General features: G+C 57.9%; 1 protein-coding gene across 1 annotated transcript in view; it reads right to left on the bottom strand.

Moving 5' to 3' along the window:
• NCS1 (neuronal calcium sensor 1) overlaps positions 1-19186 on the bottom strand; it is a 44682-nt gene that overhangs the window by 20362 nt on the left and 5134 nt on the right. The window contains exon 2 of the mRNA XM_039861364.1: positions 5014-5038. Coding sequence (XP_039717298.1) covers positions 5014-5038 — 25 coding nt within the window. The remainder of the gene's footprint in view (positions 1-5013; positions 5039-19186) is intronic.

The raw sequence follows: 19186 nt of genomic DNA, 5'->3' as shown, positions 1-19186 counted from the left end.
GTAGAAACAAGAAAAGAAAATCCTGGATTCGACAATGGCATTCTTACACTTCTTAAAAAGGAAACGGGAAAAAGAAATCTGTCATTTCACAAAAACACTGAAGGCTGAATGCCACTTACGAAACACTCCCGACTCAACGCCGGGCTTCCTCCCCATGGGCCTCCCACCCCACTTCCGCCCCCGCCGTGCTGCCTGTGTCCCCCAGGAGACTGCAGGCACCTCGTGTCCCTCCGTCCCTGCTGCCCCCGCGCCCTGCACCGGCCTGGCACACAGTTAAGTGTCCAGTAAAGATTTATTGAATAAACGAACCAACGAATGGATGAATGAGTGAACGCATAACCCGATGAACGACAGGCACGAATAACTGAAAGACCACTGGCCACGGCACACGGGTCCAGCTCTGGCTCATCTGCTCGTTCTCGAGGACGGCCCCGAGGAAGTCCCAGGCTGCCAGGGCCGCGGTTCCCCAAGGGCCCCGGCTGGCTAGGCCTTTCCAGAATTCACTGCCTCGTTCCCACAGAACCGCGGCCTGTGGGACGCAGCTTGAAGCCCGCGGCGCCCGCCCTGCGTGCGCGGGTGAAGCCCTGCAGCTGCTGCTCTGCTCTTGGCAGTGGGAAAGGTGGGAGCTGAACAGAGATGGATAAGTGAGGAAGGTCACCGCCAGCTGCCGCCCGGGCCGCGCTGGCCTTGAAACCGTCCTATTATCTTTTCAAAGGACCTCCTTCCTGCGGCATTCCCCACCCCCACAGCTCCCTGGAGATCTGACTGCAGACGACCCTGGAGCGGGGTCCTAAACACGTCCTGGATGACGGCTCCTCCTTGGCTTTGCGGGGTTTCCCAGAGCAAGAGCCAGCAGGTCTGAGCCCCTACAGCCTAAGAACTGGAGGAGGAGGGACTGGACTCAGACTACACACACACAGACACAGACATATACATAGACACACACACAGACACAGACACACACACAGCATATCACATACATATACACAGACACACACACAGACACAGACACACAGACACATACACATAGACACACACACAGACACACACATAGACACACACACAGACACACACACAGACACACACACGCATACAGACACACACACAAGACACAGACACACACACACAGACACACACACAGACACACATACAGACATACAGACATATTATACATAGACACACACACAGACACACGCATTACCCACACAGACACACATACACACACATACATACACATAGATACACACAGACACACACACATACGACACATACCACATACATGCACACACAGACACATACATATACACAGACACACACAGACACATACACAGACACGCACACACCACACAGACACAGACACACAGCTCTGTGACTGGACATGTGTCACCGCCCCTCTGAGCCTCGGTTTCTTCACAGGTAAAACGGGGCTGCCCCTGACTCACCCAGCAGCATTGTCCTAGGCATGAGCCCAGCGCCCGGCCCACAGGAGGCGCCCGTGGACGTCAAGGACAGGCTGCTTCCTTACCGACGGCTGTCCCCAGGAAGGATGGTCCAGGACTGACCGCTGGCCCTGTCGAGGTGGCTGCAGGATTCCTCCTGCTTCCGCCCACTATTTTTGGGGGCAATACTGCCAGGTTATTTGGTTACTATTCAAGTAATAACTGCATTACAGCAAAATTGGAAAATAGAAAATATCAGTGGGAAAAAAGTCCCCACAGCCCATGATGATGCCACCACCCCAACGCCCATGGCGCCTGTGCAATTTCTCATCACAGAGCTGCCCGGTGCGGGGGGTGCTCGTGCTCTGCGGTTCCCACCCAGGATCCTATTTTTTTTTCATTCAACGGGTGATTCTGATCCTCGGTCACCTTGAGGGGCCTGAGACCTGCTCCCGGTCAGCCCCCCCCGCATTGTGGTTCCTGATCTTCTCCTGCTTCGGCTCAGGCTCAGGCTGGGCACTGAGGTGGTCACGAGCGAGTGGTCTAGTGGGCGGGGTCCCAGGCTGGCCGCAGACCGACCCCGGCCCCACCCGCCTCTCTGAGCCTGCAACCTCAGAAGCCCCGAGCTGGGGAAAGCAGGGGTGTTGCCGTGGGCTCCCCAGAGTGAAGCCTGGTGGCTCTGGCCCAGGCATCGCAGCGCTGTGACCTGGCCTGGGCTCCTGACAACCTGGGGCCCACGCTCTCCCGGGAGAGCCGGGTCCGACCCACACCGAAGCCTGTATCCTCGTCCAGCTCTGCTTGTGGTCGCTGTGCGGCCCAGAACAAAGCACAGAATCGCGAGTCTGAGCCTTGGTTCCCCTGCTGCGTAACTAAAAGTCGGCACAAAGTAAGATTATCCTGGCTCGTGCCGGATAAGTGAGGGGGCAGGGTGTTCGGAGCAGATGTCTTCAAGGAGGTGACATGGAGTGGAGATGCCAAGATCAGGGACAGAGGGAACAGCCAGGGGAACAGCAAGGACGGCGGCTCTGAGGTAGGAACGAGCTTGGCATGAGTGAAACACCACTGTGGCCAGCGCCCAGTAAACAGAAGCGGGGTGCAGTTAGAGACCTCGGGGGGCCCCAAAGGCTGGGCGAGGGTTTGCAGCTTTTTTCTAAATGCAGTGGAAAGCCACAAAAAGCAGCTTTATGAGAAAAAGGGAGAGGAAAAATGCAGAAGGATGTTGGAGCTGCTTGCCTGGCTGAACCTACCCAGGCACCCTGCACGTGAGACAGGAAAATTCTGTCCACTGCGGCCTGCTGCCCTCTGCACAGCCCTCCCCCCGGTTTCCCCACCCCCGCCCCAGATGGTTTGGTCCTAAATTGTCTGCTGCCCCGATAGGCTGGGCTCAGGAACCCTGAATCTTCCCAAGGCAGGGCAGGCATGGTGCACGCCCCTAGCTGTCGGGGGCCCCGAGAGCCGTTTAGAACATGAAGGAGCACTGGCTGGAGGCTGGTGGGAGAGGGCCCTCTGAAATGGGCCGGGGCATTTAGGGTGCAGGCACTCATCCCATTTGTCTCCTGTGCAAAGGACGAGGGGACAGTGGGCTGCGTAGATCCGGCCTCTGACCCAGCAGGCTGTGGTACAGCCTCGGTGAACCAGTGAGGTTTAGGCCAATAAAGGGATAACAATTGGGTCCATTCTGTGCTAGCAACAATGGCCCCGGCTGCCAGGAGCTCTGGACGAGAGCGATCCTGAGTGCTGTAATCTGTGATCCATTACCAATGTCTGCCATGGGTCCAGGCGGAAGGGCAGTAACGAGTGTCACTGTCTGACCATCTCAGGCCTAGCTTCGCCCTGAGGGCAGAAAAATGGTGACCAGGCTGGTGGGCTGACCCCAGAAGGCCAGAGGAAGGCACTGGTTCGACCATCCCCTAGCCTTGAAGGCACCACCAAAATGAACCAAAGGACATTTACTTGAGGTCCATGGAACTTGCTGGCAAAGAAAAGATCATTTTTCTTTATAAGCTCTTTAGAGAGAGTTCTCTACAACGAGGACGGGGTGCCACGAAGCCTGGGGCCCACGGCTGAGCCCTTGCTGATCCCTGTGCCCGCAACACTCTCTTCCACGGCTGAGTCTCTGTGTGGGCTGCAGCTCAAACGTCAGCTTGACGAACGAACAGAAGTCCCTCTGCCTGTCTGGGTCCATGTTACCCCACCTACATAATGAGGAGGGGACCCTCAATCTTAGGATATCCGTACTATTATTGTTGTTGTTTTAACACCACCGTCAGAGAGATTACTAGGTGCTGTTCTAAACATCTTATATAAATTAGCTCATTTATTCCTCACGACATTCCATCAAAGGTTGACTGTTATTACCCTCACTTTCCAAATGGAGAAACCGAGGCACCGAGAAGCACAGTAACTTGTCCAAGGTCGCTCAGCCAGGATGTGGGGAGTCGGGACTCAAGCCCAGCACCCTGGCTCTGGAGCCCATCCGGCCCCTTTGCCTCCTGCTGCTCCAGGGGAAGGCCAGGTGTGAGCGGGGGAAGACGCCAAGCACCTGGACGGGTCTCCCACCCGCAGGGGCTCAGAGGCCTCATCCACGAAATGCCACGATGGGATGGGTGACTGTGAGGACAAAATGGACGAAGAGGACCCAAGTCTAGGCCTCAGTTCCCATCCGATCAGTGGACAGTAGATCACTGGCAATGGCTGTCACCTCTTGGGCACTGTGTTACGACCTGTACAGGAAATGCCTCCCTGGTGCCTCACCATCCCTGTCCTACACGTGGGGAAACCGAGGCTCAGAGGAGCTGGATCACTTGAGGTCACTCAGGGAGAAAAGGCAAAGCCAGGACAGGGTCCATTTCTAAACCAGCAAACTTTACTAGAAGCTCTCCAAGCTCACCGAGCTCACCTGCTCGGTCCCCCAACCACACCGCCAACTCGGGTTCCCCCGTCTGCTCCACGTTCCCCAGCGAGGACAGTCAGACAACAGGCCACCTCCCTTCCCCCGGGCCAGGACAGGCATCACTAATCCATGACAGATGGTATTAATCCCTCGCTGCTGTACTCTGCGTTTGTGCCACGACACACAGCCTCAGAACCCTTTCTGCCACGGCACTCCAGGCGGCCACTGCAGACTGATTAGAGCTGGCGTCCAAGAGGAAACCGACTTGCCATCCTTGATCCCGTCTAAACGATCACTTCTGAAGCCCCAGAGAGGGGCAGAGACTTCTCAAAGGCCACGGGATGATGCAGTAACAAAGTCGGGCCTTGGACTGTCACCTACTTGCTTCTGGTCCAGACCCCTCCCTTGGGTGAGCAGGGCCTGGAATGAACCCTTCGGGGCCTGGTGGCCCTTAGTGATGCCACACAAGGCAATCCCACCCCCAAGCCCCCGACCCAGCTGATTCGTATTGCCATCAGCCCGTAGAGAACAGAGAAATTTGAACAAAGCCTGTCTGGACTGGTTTGTGGATGAGCCACTCCACCTCCCCCCGTACTGGGCAGGGGGACTGCTGTCCCATCGGCACAAAGCCAACAGGCCACCCTCTTCCCCCCAACATTTTGGGGAAAAGCAGCTACTCACCACTGCTGGACTTCTTTCTCCGTAACTGCAAGAGAAAACAGAAAAGTAGCCTTTTAGTTCAGAGAGGTGTCCCAGGGGATGGGCAGACACTGGGCAGCCTCCCTCCTGCCCACTCCAGCCCACCCACCCCATGGCCTGCCCACCCCTATCAGGGCACCGGCCAGCTCTGAGCCAGGACATGTCCCAGGAGCTCCGTGTTCAGCGCTCCCAGCAGGGGCAGCACTGGCCAACCCCCTCCTGATGCCCACTGTGCTGCTGGAGGGCTGCCAAGAACAGCCTCTCACAGCAGGGGCTGGCTTCTCCCTGCCGTCCTGGGGTGGGCGGGCAGGACTGTCCAACGTTTAGGATCCAGTCTAATCCATTTCTCAGTCCTGGGCACGGTCGGAGAAGGCGCTGGCTTCCCCAGGCGCTCGGCTGCCCTGCCTGCATGTGGGGGGCCGGCAGACAGCCCGGGCCCCCTTCTCGGCCCCACAGCACCCAGTACCGTCCGCTCCTCGGCCCGGCCCTCAGCCCCTCGCGGTGGTCAGCGCTGGATTCTTTCACAGGCAAGACGAGAACAGAAAGTTGAAATGAGCCAAATAAAGTGGCTGAACCCCCAGCCAGGCCCAAATAGTCATCCTTCCCTGAACCGTGAAACGAAGAAAAAAACATATTTTTCTAAAAAGTACTGAATCGGTTCAAATTGGAACCAAACCCATGTTCTGTCTCAAATCACTGAATGAGAAGATCTCACATCCAAGGCCACGTCCACCCTCCGCGAGGGTGACCTGGAAAGGTAGCTCCGGCTCCCCGAGCCTCGGTTTCCTCATTCGTAAAGTGGGAAAAACTGTACGAGTGCCGGCCACGCGAGCTGTCCTGGGAATTTGATCGCGACAGGTGTGAAGGCTCCTGAGTCCTGCCACGGCGCCTGGCACTCGAACGGGCTCAACACAGGCTGTGGAGGGGATGCACGTGCGAGGAGCGGATGCAGCACGCACGCACGCACACACGCACGCACGCACGCACGAGGAGCGTGGGAACGAGAGCACGGGGTGGCAGGTGGAAGCTGGGCGAGGACAGGAACTGGAACCCCTTCCCAGGGACGTGGGGAAGCAGGGCCTAGCAGGTGTCCCTGAACTGTCTGAGCCTGATCAGACTTGAGGCCACTTGTCAAAACTGCTCAGAGCAAGCCTGTGCCGAGTGCCCACCATGAGCCCGGATCGGCGCCCGGGGTCTCTGTGCTTTGGCTCAGTTGCCCTGACAACAGCTCCGAGGGACGACGGCGTTAACTCTACCCTGGTTCCGGACGGGGAAACTGAGGCACAGAGAGGGCAGGACATGGAGCGGTAGGGAGAGGGTCTAAGCTCAGGTCTGTGGATCAGCAGCCCAGTACACAGCCTGGAAGCGTCCACCAGGCCCCTCCTCGTCCGCACGCCCCTCCCACAAGCGGGATCAGAGACTGAGGGGGACACCTGTCTACCACGGGCTGCCGATGAAAGGACAGCCAGCGACGATGAGAGATGCCGGTTTCCTGGAATGGCCAGATCTGGTGTAAAAGACTAATTTTCCAAGACAGTTTTGGCAGAGTGGGCTGTGGAAAGTGGAGGGGTCCCTGGTCTAACCGGGCCAGGCTGCTCTGGACCCGCCACCCACACCTGGCGGTGAAGGGCAGCTGAGGCCGACGGGCTGATGCTCAGAGACCGAACCTGGAGACTCAGCACGGCCAGGAGCATGGGGCGCAGACTCCGGAGCCAGACTAGACCACCTGGGTTCAAAGCCAGATCCACAGCTTGCGAGCTGTGTGTCCTTGGACAAAGAACTTCCCCTCTGCGAGCCTCGGTTTCCGTATGTGTGGAATGGGCTTGCTGTGAAGATTAAGGTGTGTGGTGCTCTGTACCTGCATGAAAGTCCCACAAGCAGGTGTGATCCTGTTTTCCCAATGAGGAGATTGAGGTTCAGATCAGGGTCAGCTAACTGGCCTGAAGTCACCCAAGGTCACCCTGCCAGGAAACAGCAGTGCCAGAACTGTGCCTCCGGAGCCCTGCTTGGATGCCCAGCCGGGTACCCCCACCTTAAGTCAGCCAACAGTCTTCATGACCTCGTGTGACCCTGGCATCGTGTCACATAAACAGCAGGAGCTCAGTGACAGGGCTTGGGTGGCAGGGCCACTGCTGACCTTAGACGGGGTCTCACAGGGCCAGAGAAGGTTTCCCCAGAATCTCCCAGCTCAGAAGTCCCCATCCTGCCCTGATCCCCTCACAGACCCCAGCAGCCATCCCCAAAGGGCCTCTCAGCCTCCAGTTACCCCCCACACCAAGCCCCCAGGATGCGGCAGCCATGAGAGGTCGGGGGAAGTAGACAGGCTTGGCTGCCCCTCCCCACGGGAAAGGTCCCCAACACAAAACACCAGCAATCAGCAGGCGGCCAGGCCCCAGGGGATGTGAGCTGGAGTGGCACTTCCCAATGCTTTAAGGAGCTAATCAACCTTTTGGAAACAGATAAGGCCACAGGTGTCCCCCGGCACAGTGCCAGGGCCAGCAGCTCTTCCTCGCCTCACTGTCTGTGGAGTCTTGAAGGGTCTCGGAGAGGGGTGGGCAGCAGGCGGCTCTCTGGACGCCTGGCCACCTGCCCCCAGCCCCTCCACCGGGGTCAGACAGGACTGCATCCAAATCCTAGCCACCTGCTTACCAGCTCCTGCCCCAAACTGGAGGGGACCGGTGTGACACCTCACTGTTCAGGGGAGGAAGTGTGCCGGGGGAGGCCATCTGAGGAAAGAATCCGAGCCACAGCCAGGAGGCAAGGCCGGCCCTCTGCCCCGGTCTGCCCCGGTCTGCCCTGCACCGAGACCCACGTTCTCGCCATTCCGCCTGGGTTTCCAGACGCTCAGCCGTGCCCAGGCCACCGTCTCGAGTCCACACGTCCAGTGATTCACTTGGGACGTCCCTTTATCTCAGCTCACTGTCTCTTCACTTACTCGCCTGGCCCAGCGTCAATCTACGCGGTCTTAGCCATAAAATTACCAGCCACGTGCGCTATGCGTATCTTTCCTAAACACAATAAAAATAAACGATTAAAAGATGATCGTCTCTGATCACACCTGCCTCCCCTTCGTGAAACACCCTGACGTCACGTGCCCCTGGGTTGATGCCGCGGGGGGACGTTATCCATGGAGTTCTCCTGCCGGAAAGATTTGACCTGCGTCTGAGCATGAGGCTATAATGAGACGCACCCAAACTGCAGGATATTCTACAAGACAACTGGCCAGGACACTTCACTAAGCCAAGGCCATGACAGGTAAAAAGATGGTTCCGGACAAAGAGACTAAAGAGACGAGGCACCCAAGGCAACTCGCAGTGCCTGGCGTGGGTCCTGGATCTGGAATTTAAACCAAGTAAAGATGTGGGGACGGCTGGGGAAGCCACACTGTGCCCTGATGCGCTCACTGTCGATTTTCTTAGGAGCACACACAGTACAGAGGTTGTATGAGAGAAAGTCTTTTTCCCTTGGAGATGTGCCCTGAGACCTTTAGGGGTGAGGGTCTGGGTGGCTGCCACTTCTTGTGAGGTGCAGAAACATACATGTGAATATTGAGAAAGAGAGAAGAAGCAAACGTGACAAACCGTTGACAGCTGGGGAATCCAGATGAAGGGACACACAGCTGGTCACCGCAATGTTTGAAAAAAAAAGCTGCAATGGTTGTTATCAGCCCCCAACCTGGGTTCACCCGGCACCAGAAGCGCTGGGTGGGGCCCTGTCCAGAGTCCTGCCCCCAACAGCTCCAACCGCCACGGACACTGGGGATCCGGGACAACTACGGGGTCCCTCTGCCTCCACTTTCTGCCCAGATGACCAGAGTGACATTCCCAGGCTCACGCTCTGTGGCCGGGTCCCATCTGCACTTCTCCCAGAGTCCCCATACAAGTGCGAAATTAACGGGGGACCACCCACGCGGCACTCACACTCAGGGCCTGGGAGGAAGGCAGGCCATCGTCAGTGCAAGCGGCCCCTGGTCCCCTCTACACGCCCCAACCCCACGACACCGTTAAGCTCCTCTAACGGGCCCTGCCTCCAGGCCACCGTAGCTGCCGTTCCGTCTGCCCTACACACCTTTCCATTACCAGCTGAGATGCTCCTTTTCTAGGAAGTCCCCCTGACCCTGCCACAGCCCCAGAGGCCAAGGGGTTTCTCCTGGTGTGTCCCAGCACCAGCCTCAGAGCCCAGCCCAGTGTCCCGCACATGGGAGGCAGAGAATAAACTGTAACTGATGTCCCCATCGTCACCGAGCCACACGGCAGGGTCTGAAACACAGGCTGAAACATGTTTACCTCCACAGTTACCACCGGCTCGGGCTGATTTTTGAAACGAGTTGCCTCTCTCCAGCACGCTCCCACCTCTGGGCCAGGGGATCCCAGGCTCATTCGGAAGCCAGGATTTAAAACTGGATGTGGGCCATCCTCAAGCAGACGGGCCGCGTTCCACAGGGCTGGTGGGAGGCTCTGGGCGGCCACCCTGTCTTTGGCCGTCTGTAGACTGGGTTACTCTGAACAAGTTACTTAACCTCTCTGAGTCTCAGAATCCTCATCTGATGGATGGAGTATAAATTCCTACCAGGCAGAGCTACTGGGAGGGGGTGGGCACCCACTCCACACCCCATCCCGCTGGCCTCCCCAAGAACCAGGGCAGCAGGTGTGGAGGAGGCCCAGCCCCGGCCTGCCGCCCAGACTTCGGTCCCCGGCTGGCTCACTGACACCAGGCCCGTGTCCCCCAACTGCGCCAGGCACCCACCATGGCCGCCCCAAAGCAGCACACCTGAGGCTCCCCACCCTCCCCCCTTCCACACAGCTCTGGTCTGCCAGGAGCAAACAGGAGAGCCGGTCCCTGAGGCCCAGGATAAATGTCGAGTCCGATTTTGATTTCCCTAAAGCAAAATGCGGCTCCTTGAAGCTCGGCTCAAACACGGTGGGAACGGAAAGTGAGACCGGTGGCCCCCACGGGGGTGCTGGGCGCGGCCGGAGGGACCCAAGGCCGACCACGGCACTTCCCGGCCCCACAGCCACCCTCCTGTGGCCGACCCAGGCCCCGTTTCCGTCTCTAGGGACAAAGGCTACATCGAGTGTCCTCGCATCTCCTGCAAGCCCCGTCGCAGCTAAAGGCGAGCAACGGGGCCTCGGTCTGGCTGACACAAAAAGAGAAAACGGGGACCATCTGGGCCTGGCCCCGGGGACAGTCACCCCCCACCTCTAGGAGGGGCTGTTCCCTGCAGGGAAAGTGGCCCAGCATGGGGGTCCCACGGGACCTGGATTCCAGGGGTCTGCCACTCCCTTGCCGCGGGACCCGTCACGTCCCCTCTGTGGGCCTCGAAAGGGTAAGTGGCTCGTCCCACTCACAGCAGACATTACCTGGCCGTGCTAACTGTGAAGTGCCACACACAGGTGATGGGGGCGGGAGGTCCCGAGGAAGGGCTGGGTGAGCAGACACCTGGACACACCAATCCTCAGGTGCCTCGGGCTCCCCCAGCCCCAAATTGCCCCCACCCCCAGCTAGAACAGGCTGTGTCACGACACAGGTGGGCAGTTTCCAGCAGGCCCCATGGAAGCGTGCTGGCATCCCTGGGGGGGGCAGGGGACAACAGGGGGCCCGACTTGGCCATTCCCCTCCCCCTCTCTGTAGACTCCTGAGCTCTCCAGGCCTCCAAAGCTCCCGCACCCCACAAAGTGACCAGTGGGCCACAAGTGAAGGACCACGAGTACCACAGGCCCTGTGTCCTGGGGATCCACCCATGGACCCCCACGAAGGGCACTATGGGAACAGGAGGGTGTGCCACGCTCTGAATGGACACCCAGGGCCAGGTGGCCTTGGATGGAGGTGGCGGGCGCATGAGCAGCACGGAGCCCGCGGCACAGCTGCTTTGACTACCTAGACATAATGGAAAATGTGCACAGGAGCCACGAGGACCCGTCGCTGCGGCCGGGATTATTACTCGATGCCCCTGCCAGGGTGGGAAGGGAGACAGACGGCCCTCTACGCGCCCCATTCCTGTTTGCTATAAGTGCCGGGCCGGAGGTGTGCCAGCAGCCAGGATTTCATTGGAAAGGAGGCCCGGCCTCCGGCCTAGAACTGCCTAGAACTCCTGGGCACTTTGGGCTGAGCCGACTCCTTTGCCGTCCCCTCTACCTCCTCGGGCTGCAGGGCCCGGGGCGGCCACAGGAACTCGGGGCAGGGCCCCGTCTGCTCTGCTCCCACTGCAGGGCTCTGTGCAGGTGGGGACCAGGGACACCAGACTGCTGCCCGCACAGGCTGGTCACCACGAGACCTGGGAGCTGCTCCGTCGCTCCTGGCCCTGCATCAAGCTCTTCGCGTACAGGACTTCACAGAGCCTCACGGGGCCGCGGCTGGGGCCGGGGCTGGGCCTCGCAGCTCCTGGGACCTGCTCTTTGCCACCCTGAGCTCAGGCCTGGAGGAGCTGCCCATAGCCTCTCTCCCAGCGTGGACCTTAGTGCAGACAGGCCCACCCACTGTCCGTCCGTCCAGTCACCGAGTGGCGGAGACAACACACTCCCCTCTCAGAGCCAACCAGAGGACGCAGGCCGGAAGCACTACCCAGCCTGTGACAAGGGCTCGACATGGAGACGTGAGCTATCACAATGGGAGTCACAGTATCAGAATAAAATGTCAGGGGTCCCACGCTGCCACTGGGGCACGGCAGGAGATGCGGCCGGCAGGGCCGGGCTGTGGGGCTGATGCTAAGATGGCAAAGTTTCTGGGACACAGAAACACGGGTGTGACAGGCAGCTCAGAGCTGCTCGAATCCCAGTTCCGATCCCCTCCCCCAGGGTGCTCCCCCAGCCCAGACCACTCTGGAGCCTGAGCTAACGAGGAAACTGAGGTTTCACAGAGGCAAAGACCTCCTCCGAGGTGACACGCTCAGCGGTGGGGAAGTGTGGATGCCCAGGGCCATTTGACTGGGGAGGCCGGGCTCAAAAAGGCTTTAGCCTAGAGATAGTCATCCCCAGCGAGGGGGCCGCCCACCGAGCCCCACCCCCCGGCCATGGCGAGCACTCGCTGAGCCCCTGCCACGGGCCAAGGACTCAGGGGATGAGACTTGGGGTTGCACCGTCCAGCAGCAAACAGCTGGCTCGTGCCCATCAAAATGCCCACTGGCTCCATCTTTCTCCAGGATGCTATGAGCCTTCTCACTTTCAGATTTCCCGTCAGATACAGCTTGAGTCTGCGGCTTCATGTCCTACTCCGGCCTCAGTTTTCTCATCTGGCAAATGGAACAAGAATGTTCCCTCCGACTAGTTCACAGGTGGTGGCAAGTGCTTTGCCCCTGGAGCAGGGCCCTGTGGCAGGGAGTCCGAGGGCTGCCTAGAGTGCCCTCTGCAAAGCCCGTGAGGGGAGAGGGAGGGGAGGCAGAGCCCCGGGCAGCCACCCAAAACAAGGTTTAGTTCAAATCTTGCGTTCTGGCTCAAATATTTCCACAAATGCTGCATTCTGCTCCCTCATTTATGTGTGTTTCACTCTTAAAAATAAAGTTATAAAACACATTAATTTTAATTTCTATATAAGTTAAATAACTGTGCCCCCAAGAAACGTCGAGTAAAACTACAGGATGACATACTTTGTCTTGGGGCTTCCAAATATAGCAAGATAAAAAGAGCTGCTGTTTACTGCGTGCCGGTCCGGGGCTGAGCACCTTGCACGTCTTCATCTCATCTGGTGCCTGAACGATGCTGGGAGGCGAGGCCTTCGATTATCTCCATTACACAGATTAGGAGCCCGAGGCTCCTAGAGAGAAGCTACTTGCCCAAAGGCCAAAGTCCGTCCGCAGTGGCGCTGAGAACCAGGTGTGACTCCAGAACTTGAAGTCCGGTATTTAAAACATCACACAAGTGCATTCTGGGAGCTGACCATTTTTACGTCCTGCCTGACTCCTGAACTGGGTCACCTGCCCAACAAAGCGCTGCTGGGGCTGGGAAGCAAAGGTCCCCGATATCTGCTGATCTATGAACGACCAGCTTTGACTGAGGGACGCACATCGAGGCACACGGACATAGGTTCGAAGACTGGCTCTCCACGTTCCGGCTCTGTGATGCTGGGATTAGTCAGTCGACCTCTCTGAGCCTCGGTTCCCTCCTCAGAAAACGGAGGATGCTAAAACCTACCAGAGCCACAGACACGGAAGAAAGACTGGAAGGAACTGGGTGAAATGCTAACGAGAGTGACCTCAGAGAAGCAGCATGAGAAACGGTTTCGTTCTCGTCTGGGTGACGGCCGGATTTTCCAATTTTGTCCTTCTCCAGTAGCTCGGGGCTTCACGGGGCAGGAGCTGTGCCTGCCCAAGTCACAGCTATGTAACTGCATCTAGCACACAGTAGGTGCTCAGTGTGTTTCTGTTCTTGCAGAAGGCATGCGTTATACTCGTTTTAGGTGGGTAAGTTAGAGAGTACGCACGACTACTTTTATGGCCTAAAACTCTCTCACGCACACGCGTGCACACACGTGCGTGACAAAGTAAGGCCCCAAGCACTACTCACTAATACAAGCCACCTGTCATGCCAGCCTCTGAGTCTTCTCGAAGGGGATGAACCACAGCTCTGCTCCCTGTGGCAGTCGGGGGATTTGCTCAGGATTCCAGGTGGAGAACCTCTCGAGCACGGACTCCCACAGTACCGGGCCATGCCCTGTCTTGATGCTTCTTCTAGCCTGACATTTGTTTCCCCGGCACACTGTGAACGCCAGGAGGACCGGAAGCCCGTCCGTGCAATCTGCCCTGTGTCCTGGCACCCACAGGGCCTGGCACGAGACAGCTGTTCCACGAACGCTTCCTGAATCGGGTCGTGAAGGGCGGCCGGGCGACCCAGGGACACCCTGGCCTCATGCGGGCACCGGGACCTCCTGCCCTCCTGCTGTAGCTGGCTGGCTGGGCCTCCTGCCTCGAGATGCGCCCAGGACACTTCTCACAGCCACGTCCAGCTCCACAGAACCTAACGCAGGAAACGCAAATCGGTACGGGCCACCGGCCGGTTCCTCCCCATCATGATGGCTGCTCTGAGTTTTAATGAAGATCATGTTCCGCTCGGGCCCAGCAAGGCCTCGTCGCAGGCGGTCTGGAAACAATACTGCCCAATGGAGCCACGTGGGCGACCGGGCCGGGGGGAGGCGCAGGACCACGGGGCCGGGGGCAGGAGCCCAGCCGGCATGGGCTTTGAGCCCTGCCGAGCGCCTCGTCCGCCCGGTTCATATACCATATATTTTTGAACAGAAGGGAAGCATGCGCTTTTTCCCCCACAGTGCCAAAAATAGCCCCATCGCCTGCCTGTGAACAGGAGTCTTTTGGTTCCTACAAAGAGGCAGGAGGGGGAGGGGCCTGGAAGTGGGGGCCGGGCTGGCGAGAAGGCGAGAGGGCGAGAGGGGCCTGGGGTCCTTGCTCAGCCAGTCCTGCTGAGGCCTGGGGCACCCCACCGCCAGTGAACCCTCCCCATCTTCCAGCCCAGGAAGTAGGAGGAGGCTGGAGAGGAACAGAAAGCGAGGACCAGAGATGGATGGGAAAAACTTCGTTCATTCGTTAGCTTGTTCGTTCATGGATTTGGTTGTTTTTTTTTTTTTTTCAGTCGTTTCAGCACATCGTGCCAGGCACCGTCCTCAGAGCCGGGACACAGCGGTGACTCACGAGACAGTGAACCACAAAACAGGACATGGTCCCCTCCTCACCGCTGTGGGCCTCACAGCCGACTGGGAAGAGGAAGAGTTAACCGTGACCTCCCTCACCTGCAGATCTGGGGGTCACTGGCTGGGCCCGGAGCACCTCCGTGGAAAGAGTTGTTGGCTGTTGGTGCAAGTGTGGATGAGGGTGGGTCCTGCCCCAGCCCAGAGGGACAAGGCAAGGGGAAGGGTCGGATGAAACGCCTCCTCCGAGATGCCTCTCGCCCCGGCCACGAACCCTCGCTCGCCCTGGTAGCAAGCCTGCTCGCTGGAGGCATTTTCCCATTTTCGTGGGAGGCCACGAAGACCCAGGGGATGGATTCGAGAGCCTGAGAAGTGTTGGGCTCTTTTGCCAATATTTCCACATTAATTTCCTCCCCAGTGCTGGAAGGAGGGATTATCATGTCTGCCCGTTTCACAGATGAAGGAAGGAGGCACAGTGGAAAGGCCCCTTAGTCCAGGTCCCAGAGCTAATGACAGGGGCTGAGATTTGCACCCAGGCCTGGCGCATCCCTGAGTAGAAGTTTCTGACACCCCACCACCCACCCGAGAAGCCATCTCGACTCATGTCCTCCGCTCCCCAACACTGCAGACGAGAAAGCAGAGGTTCAGAATAGGAAGTGGCCACCGGGTTGGGCCATGGAAATCAGGGGCTCTGAACTCAGCTCTGCCTCCGCATCCAGAGCCCCTTCTGGTTCCCACAGCAGCATCTTACTTAAAAAACAAAACGAAACAAAACAAAAAAAACCCACTCTCTGTTCCCAAAAGGCCAGAGCTGTGGGGGAGCCAGAGAAGGGGAGAGAAAGAGAGAGACAGAGACACAGAGAGACAGAGACAGAGAGAGGAGAGAGAGGCACCCTGAGTCTGCCTCCTCGCCGAAAAACGCAAGCCTGAAATAAAAAGCAGAATGCTATTTCTGCCTTGCGTTAAACATCCCTCAAAGCCGCATTCCTCCAGCCCCCCTCCTCCTCCCCTGCCAGGGAGTCCAAGCATGATGGCCAGGATGTCCCGCCAGCTTCCTGGGGCCCCCTCCTGAGACCAAGAGTGCCAAAGCCAGCAGCTGCCCTGCACCCCTTCCTGGGCACCCCCAGCCTGGGCTCACTAGGCAGGGGGCACGTCCCCCTAGGTGGCACCATCAGGGTTCTCTGGAGCTGAGAAAAGGTGACATCCCGTCTCAGAGATGGGGACGGATGGAGAAACTGGGAGGGGCAGCCAAAGGCCACAGCATGTCGGGACCCCAGACTTTGACACCCTAGCAACTCCCCCCGCCCTTCAGATTGCAGGTGAGGGGCACAGGCGGGTCCCGTCCTGGTCAGCCAAGGAGGGAAACAAAGCGACACGTGGTCGACCAGTCTGGAAAGCCCAAAGCCTTACGCGCAGGCGTTCACAGCCCTGTCTTTTGCACGGCTCCTGGCCGGGCACTGCACAAAACCCGAAACCCACCAGACGTGTCCAAACCAGCAAGGAGCTAACAGTCGCCCAGGGCACTGCTACCAGACCTCCAGACCCCAAGGTCCCCTCCATCACTGTGCCCCTGAGCCCCACACTGCACCCATGAGGGCTCAGACGCTTCCTGAAGACACCAAGCCGAGGATGCCCCAAATCCCGAGCAGGAATCAGAGCCCCGGGGACCAGCAGGGCGGTGTCTTCACAGATGAAAGGATCCTACCATGCGGCCAAGAATCCAGGATGCCCGGCTAGCGTCTGCCACCCTAACAGCTGCTTGGATGCCTCCAGTGATGGGGCACTCACTACCCTATAGGCAGCTCTAAGGTGTCAAGGAGATCACAGGAGGCCGGTATGTAGAGGGAAGCGCGGGTGACGTCAAGACAAAGACCTGAGCCTGAGCCTCAGCTCGGCCACTGACTTGGGCTTCTCTCTGGACCCGCTGGGCCCCCCGTCTCGTCTGTGAAATAAGCAAATCGTCGCTGCTCCCTGGTTTACAGCGAGACTGCCAGGGGCCGGGGGAGTCTGTACTTGTGCTCTTGTAATGACAAGAGCACCCACTTGTCCTTAGTGTCATTCCTCCCAGTGATATTTACCCGCTGCCCGAGGGCGGACGGGCTCCCAGAAGGTCCCTGCAGCCAGGGCAGAAGGGGACCCAGAAGTGGCAACCACGTCCCCCGGTCCCAGAGCAGGCAGCTGAGCGAGCGATCGCCTTTGATTTGGGTTCCCAGCCTGTCTGCCTCCCACCCAAGCACCCCCGCCCCTCCCCCATGCACATCTACATTCACAACCTGCACAGAGCGGCCGCACACGCCACCACACGCACACGCGTGCGCAGACGTGCCGGCTCGCCCACTCCTCACACACGCCGCGACCCCGTCGCTCACACTTGGAGCACGCCCGCGGGAACCAGGGCTTGCACACGATTGCCAGCATCCACCCCACCTGCACACCCACGCTAGGCGCCCACACTCACTCACACTCACCCACACGCCTCAGAGTGGCTTCTCAGAGCCCTCCAACCCCCAACACACAACACCGCCCAGCGTGAAACTCCAGCTGCACCACTCACCAGACGTGCGGCCTTGGGCCAGCTCTGGTCCCCTCTGAACCTCAGTTTCCTCATCTGTAAAACAGGGACCACCCAGGGCTCCTGGGAGGAGTCGGGGATGAAGGCCTGTGAGCACCGAGCTGGGCCTGGATCATGCGAACGTGCTTAATGCCAGACTCTCACCATGGCGACGGCCTCTGACCCTCACGCGTTGTTGATTACCGATTCTCCATCACCACGGATGAGCTAAAGGGCAGCACCCAAGACGAGCCACCAAATTCGGTGTCTCTACCACCCCCGACCTCACACACAACAGCCCCGTGTCATGGAGGCATTATTATCCCAGCTCGCAGATGAGAAAACAGACATCACGGCACCGAGAACCACGCCCGAGGCTGAGACAGCCCGAGAGCCCAGTCAGCAGACACCGGAGTCCAGCACATCCCCCAGCCTGGGGCCCGAGAGCGGCTTCCCCATGGAATTCTCACCATCTAGCAACCGGAGCATTATACAGAAAGGGAAGCTGAGTCCGAGAGGGGACGAGTGGCTCTAAAGTCACTGTCCAGGACACCATGCTTCTGGGACGGAAGCCCAGGCAGGCGTCTCCCCAGCCTCTGAGCTCATGACTGCACACCGTGCAGGGTGCCAAAACCCGGGCTTCCAGTACACACCCTCCTTCCCAGCTCCGTGATCCGGGGGCCGCTGCAGACCACTGTCCCATGACTCCAAAGAGCCCCCTTCCTGTGGGAGCATTTACTGAGCACTTACGATGCATCATCGGTCCCTGTGTCCACCTCAGGGAGAAGCACTGTCATGGTCCCCAATTCACGCACGAGGCACCCAGAGCTCAGAGAGGGGAAGGGCCCGCCTGAGTCACACAGCCAGAAAACGACAAGCTGGCCTTCCAGCCCTCAGCACAGCTGTCCTGCCCTCGGCCGGGAATCTGATCCCAATAATTTCGAGTTCCCTGGGAACCTGGCACTTCATTTATGACAATTTCTGCTGTGGTAAATAGATCGCGCTCAGGGTGTACAAAGTGTTTCATCTTTTAATGGGGACAGGAAGGAAGCTCTTTTTAATGTATACTGTTTTTCTCGTTACCCGACAGCAAGAGATGTTTTGGACAAGATGAACCATACCAGAAGAAACTTCAGTGATGAAAGCGAGATATCCCCATCTTGACCCCAACGGCCAACACATCATGGCACAGTGGGGGACACCCCCAGAGGAGGCGCAGTCCTAGGTTCCTGCCCCATGTTTGCCATGTGACTTATGAGAGAGACTTCACTTCTCTGGCACATGATTTCTATGTTTGCAAAATGAGGGCATTGGACTACATGAGTCCCAAGTCTCCTCTAGCTCAAAGAGTCTAGGATTCTATTTAATAGTAACCAAGGAAGTGAATATTGAAACGGCAAGCTACCCTTTGCTTCCCCATAAAGTTGGCAATGATGAAGAAAAACAGTAAGACTCAGTGCTGGCGAGGATGCAGGAAAATAGGCACTCTCATCCACTTTTGCTGAAAATATTAATGGGGGCATACTTTTTGGAGAGCAATGTAACAATTTTTTTTTTTCATCAAAAGCCTTTTAAGACACCCCCAGCCTTTAACTCCATAACTTCGTTTTGGGAAATTTATCTTCAAGAAGAGATGTGTGCAGAGACTGAGTACAAAGATGCTTGTCATAGCACTGTTTATAATGGGGGAAAAAGCAACTTACCTATCCTATGGCAGGGCATTAAGTAAAATGTTGCATTTATATATGCACCATTTAAAAACCATGTTTTGGAATGGTTGATGATGGAGGCAAACATTCACAGTTGTCAGGTTTTAATAAGTTACAAAATCAAAAGTCTACAACCCCAAATTTACAAGGTAATGAAACCTATGTACCACGTCCTACTGAGTCTTCCTCCTAAATGTATTCAGAGTCTGTCCTTGACGTCATCCCCACCGACACCCCAGTTCATCACCATGATCGCTCTGGCCTT

This window comes from Pteropus medius, unplaced genomic scaffold (genome assembly GCF_902729225.1).
Source record: "Pteropus medius unplaced genomic scaffold, Ma_sr-lr_union100, whole genome shotgun sequence".
In the NCBI taxonomy this organism is placed as follows: Eukaryota; Metazoa; Chordata; class Mammalia; order Chiroptera; family Pteropodidae; genus Pteropus; species Pteropus medius.
This window is presented reverse-complemented; position numbering and strand designations above follow the sequence as displayed.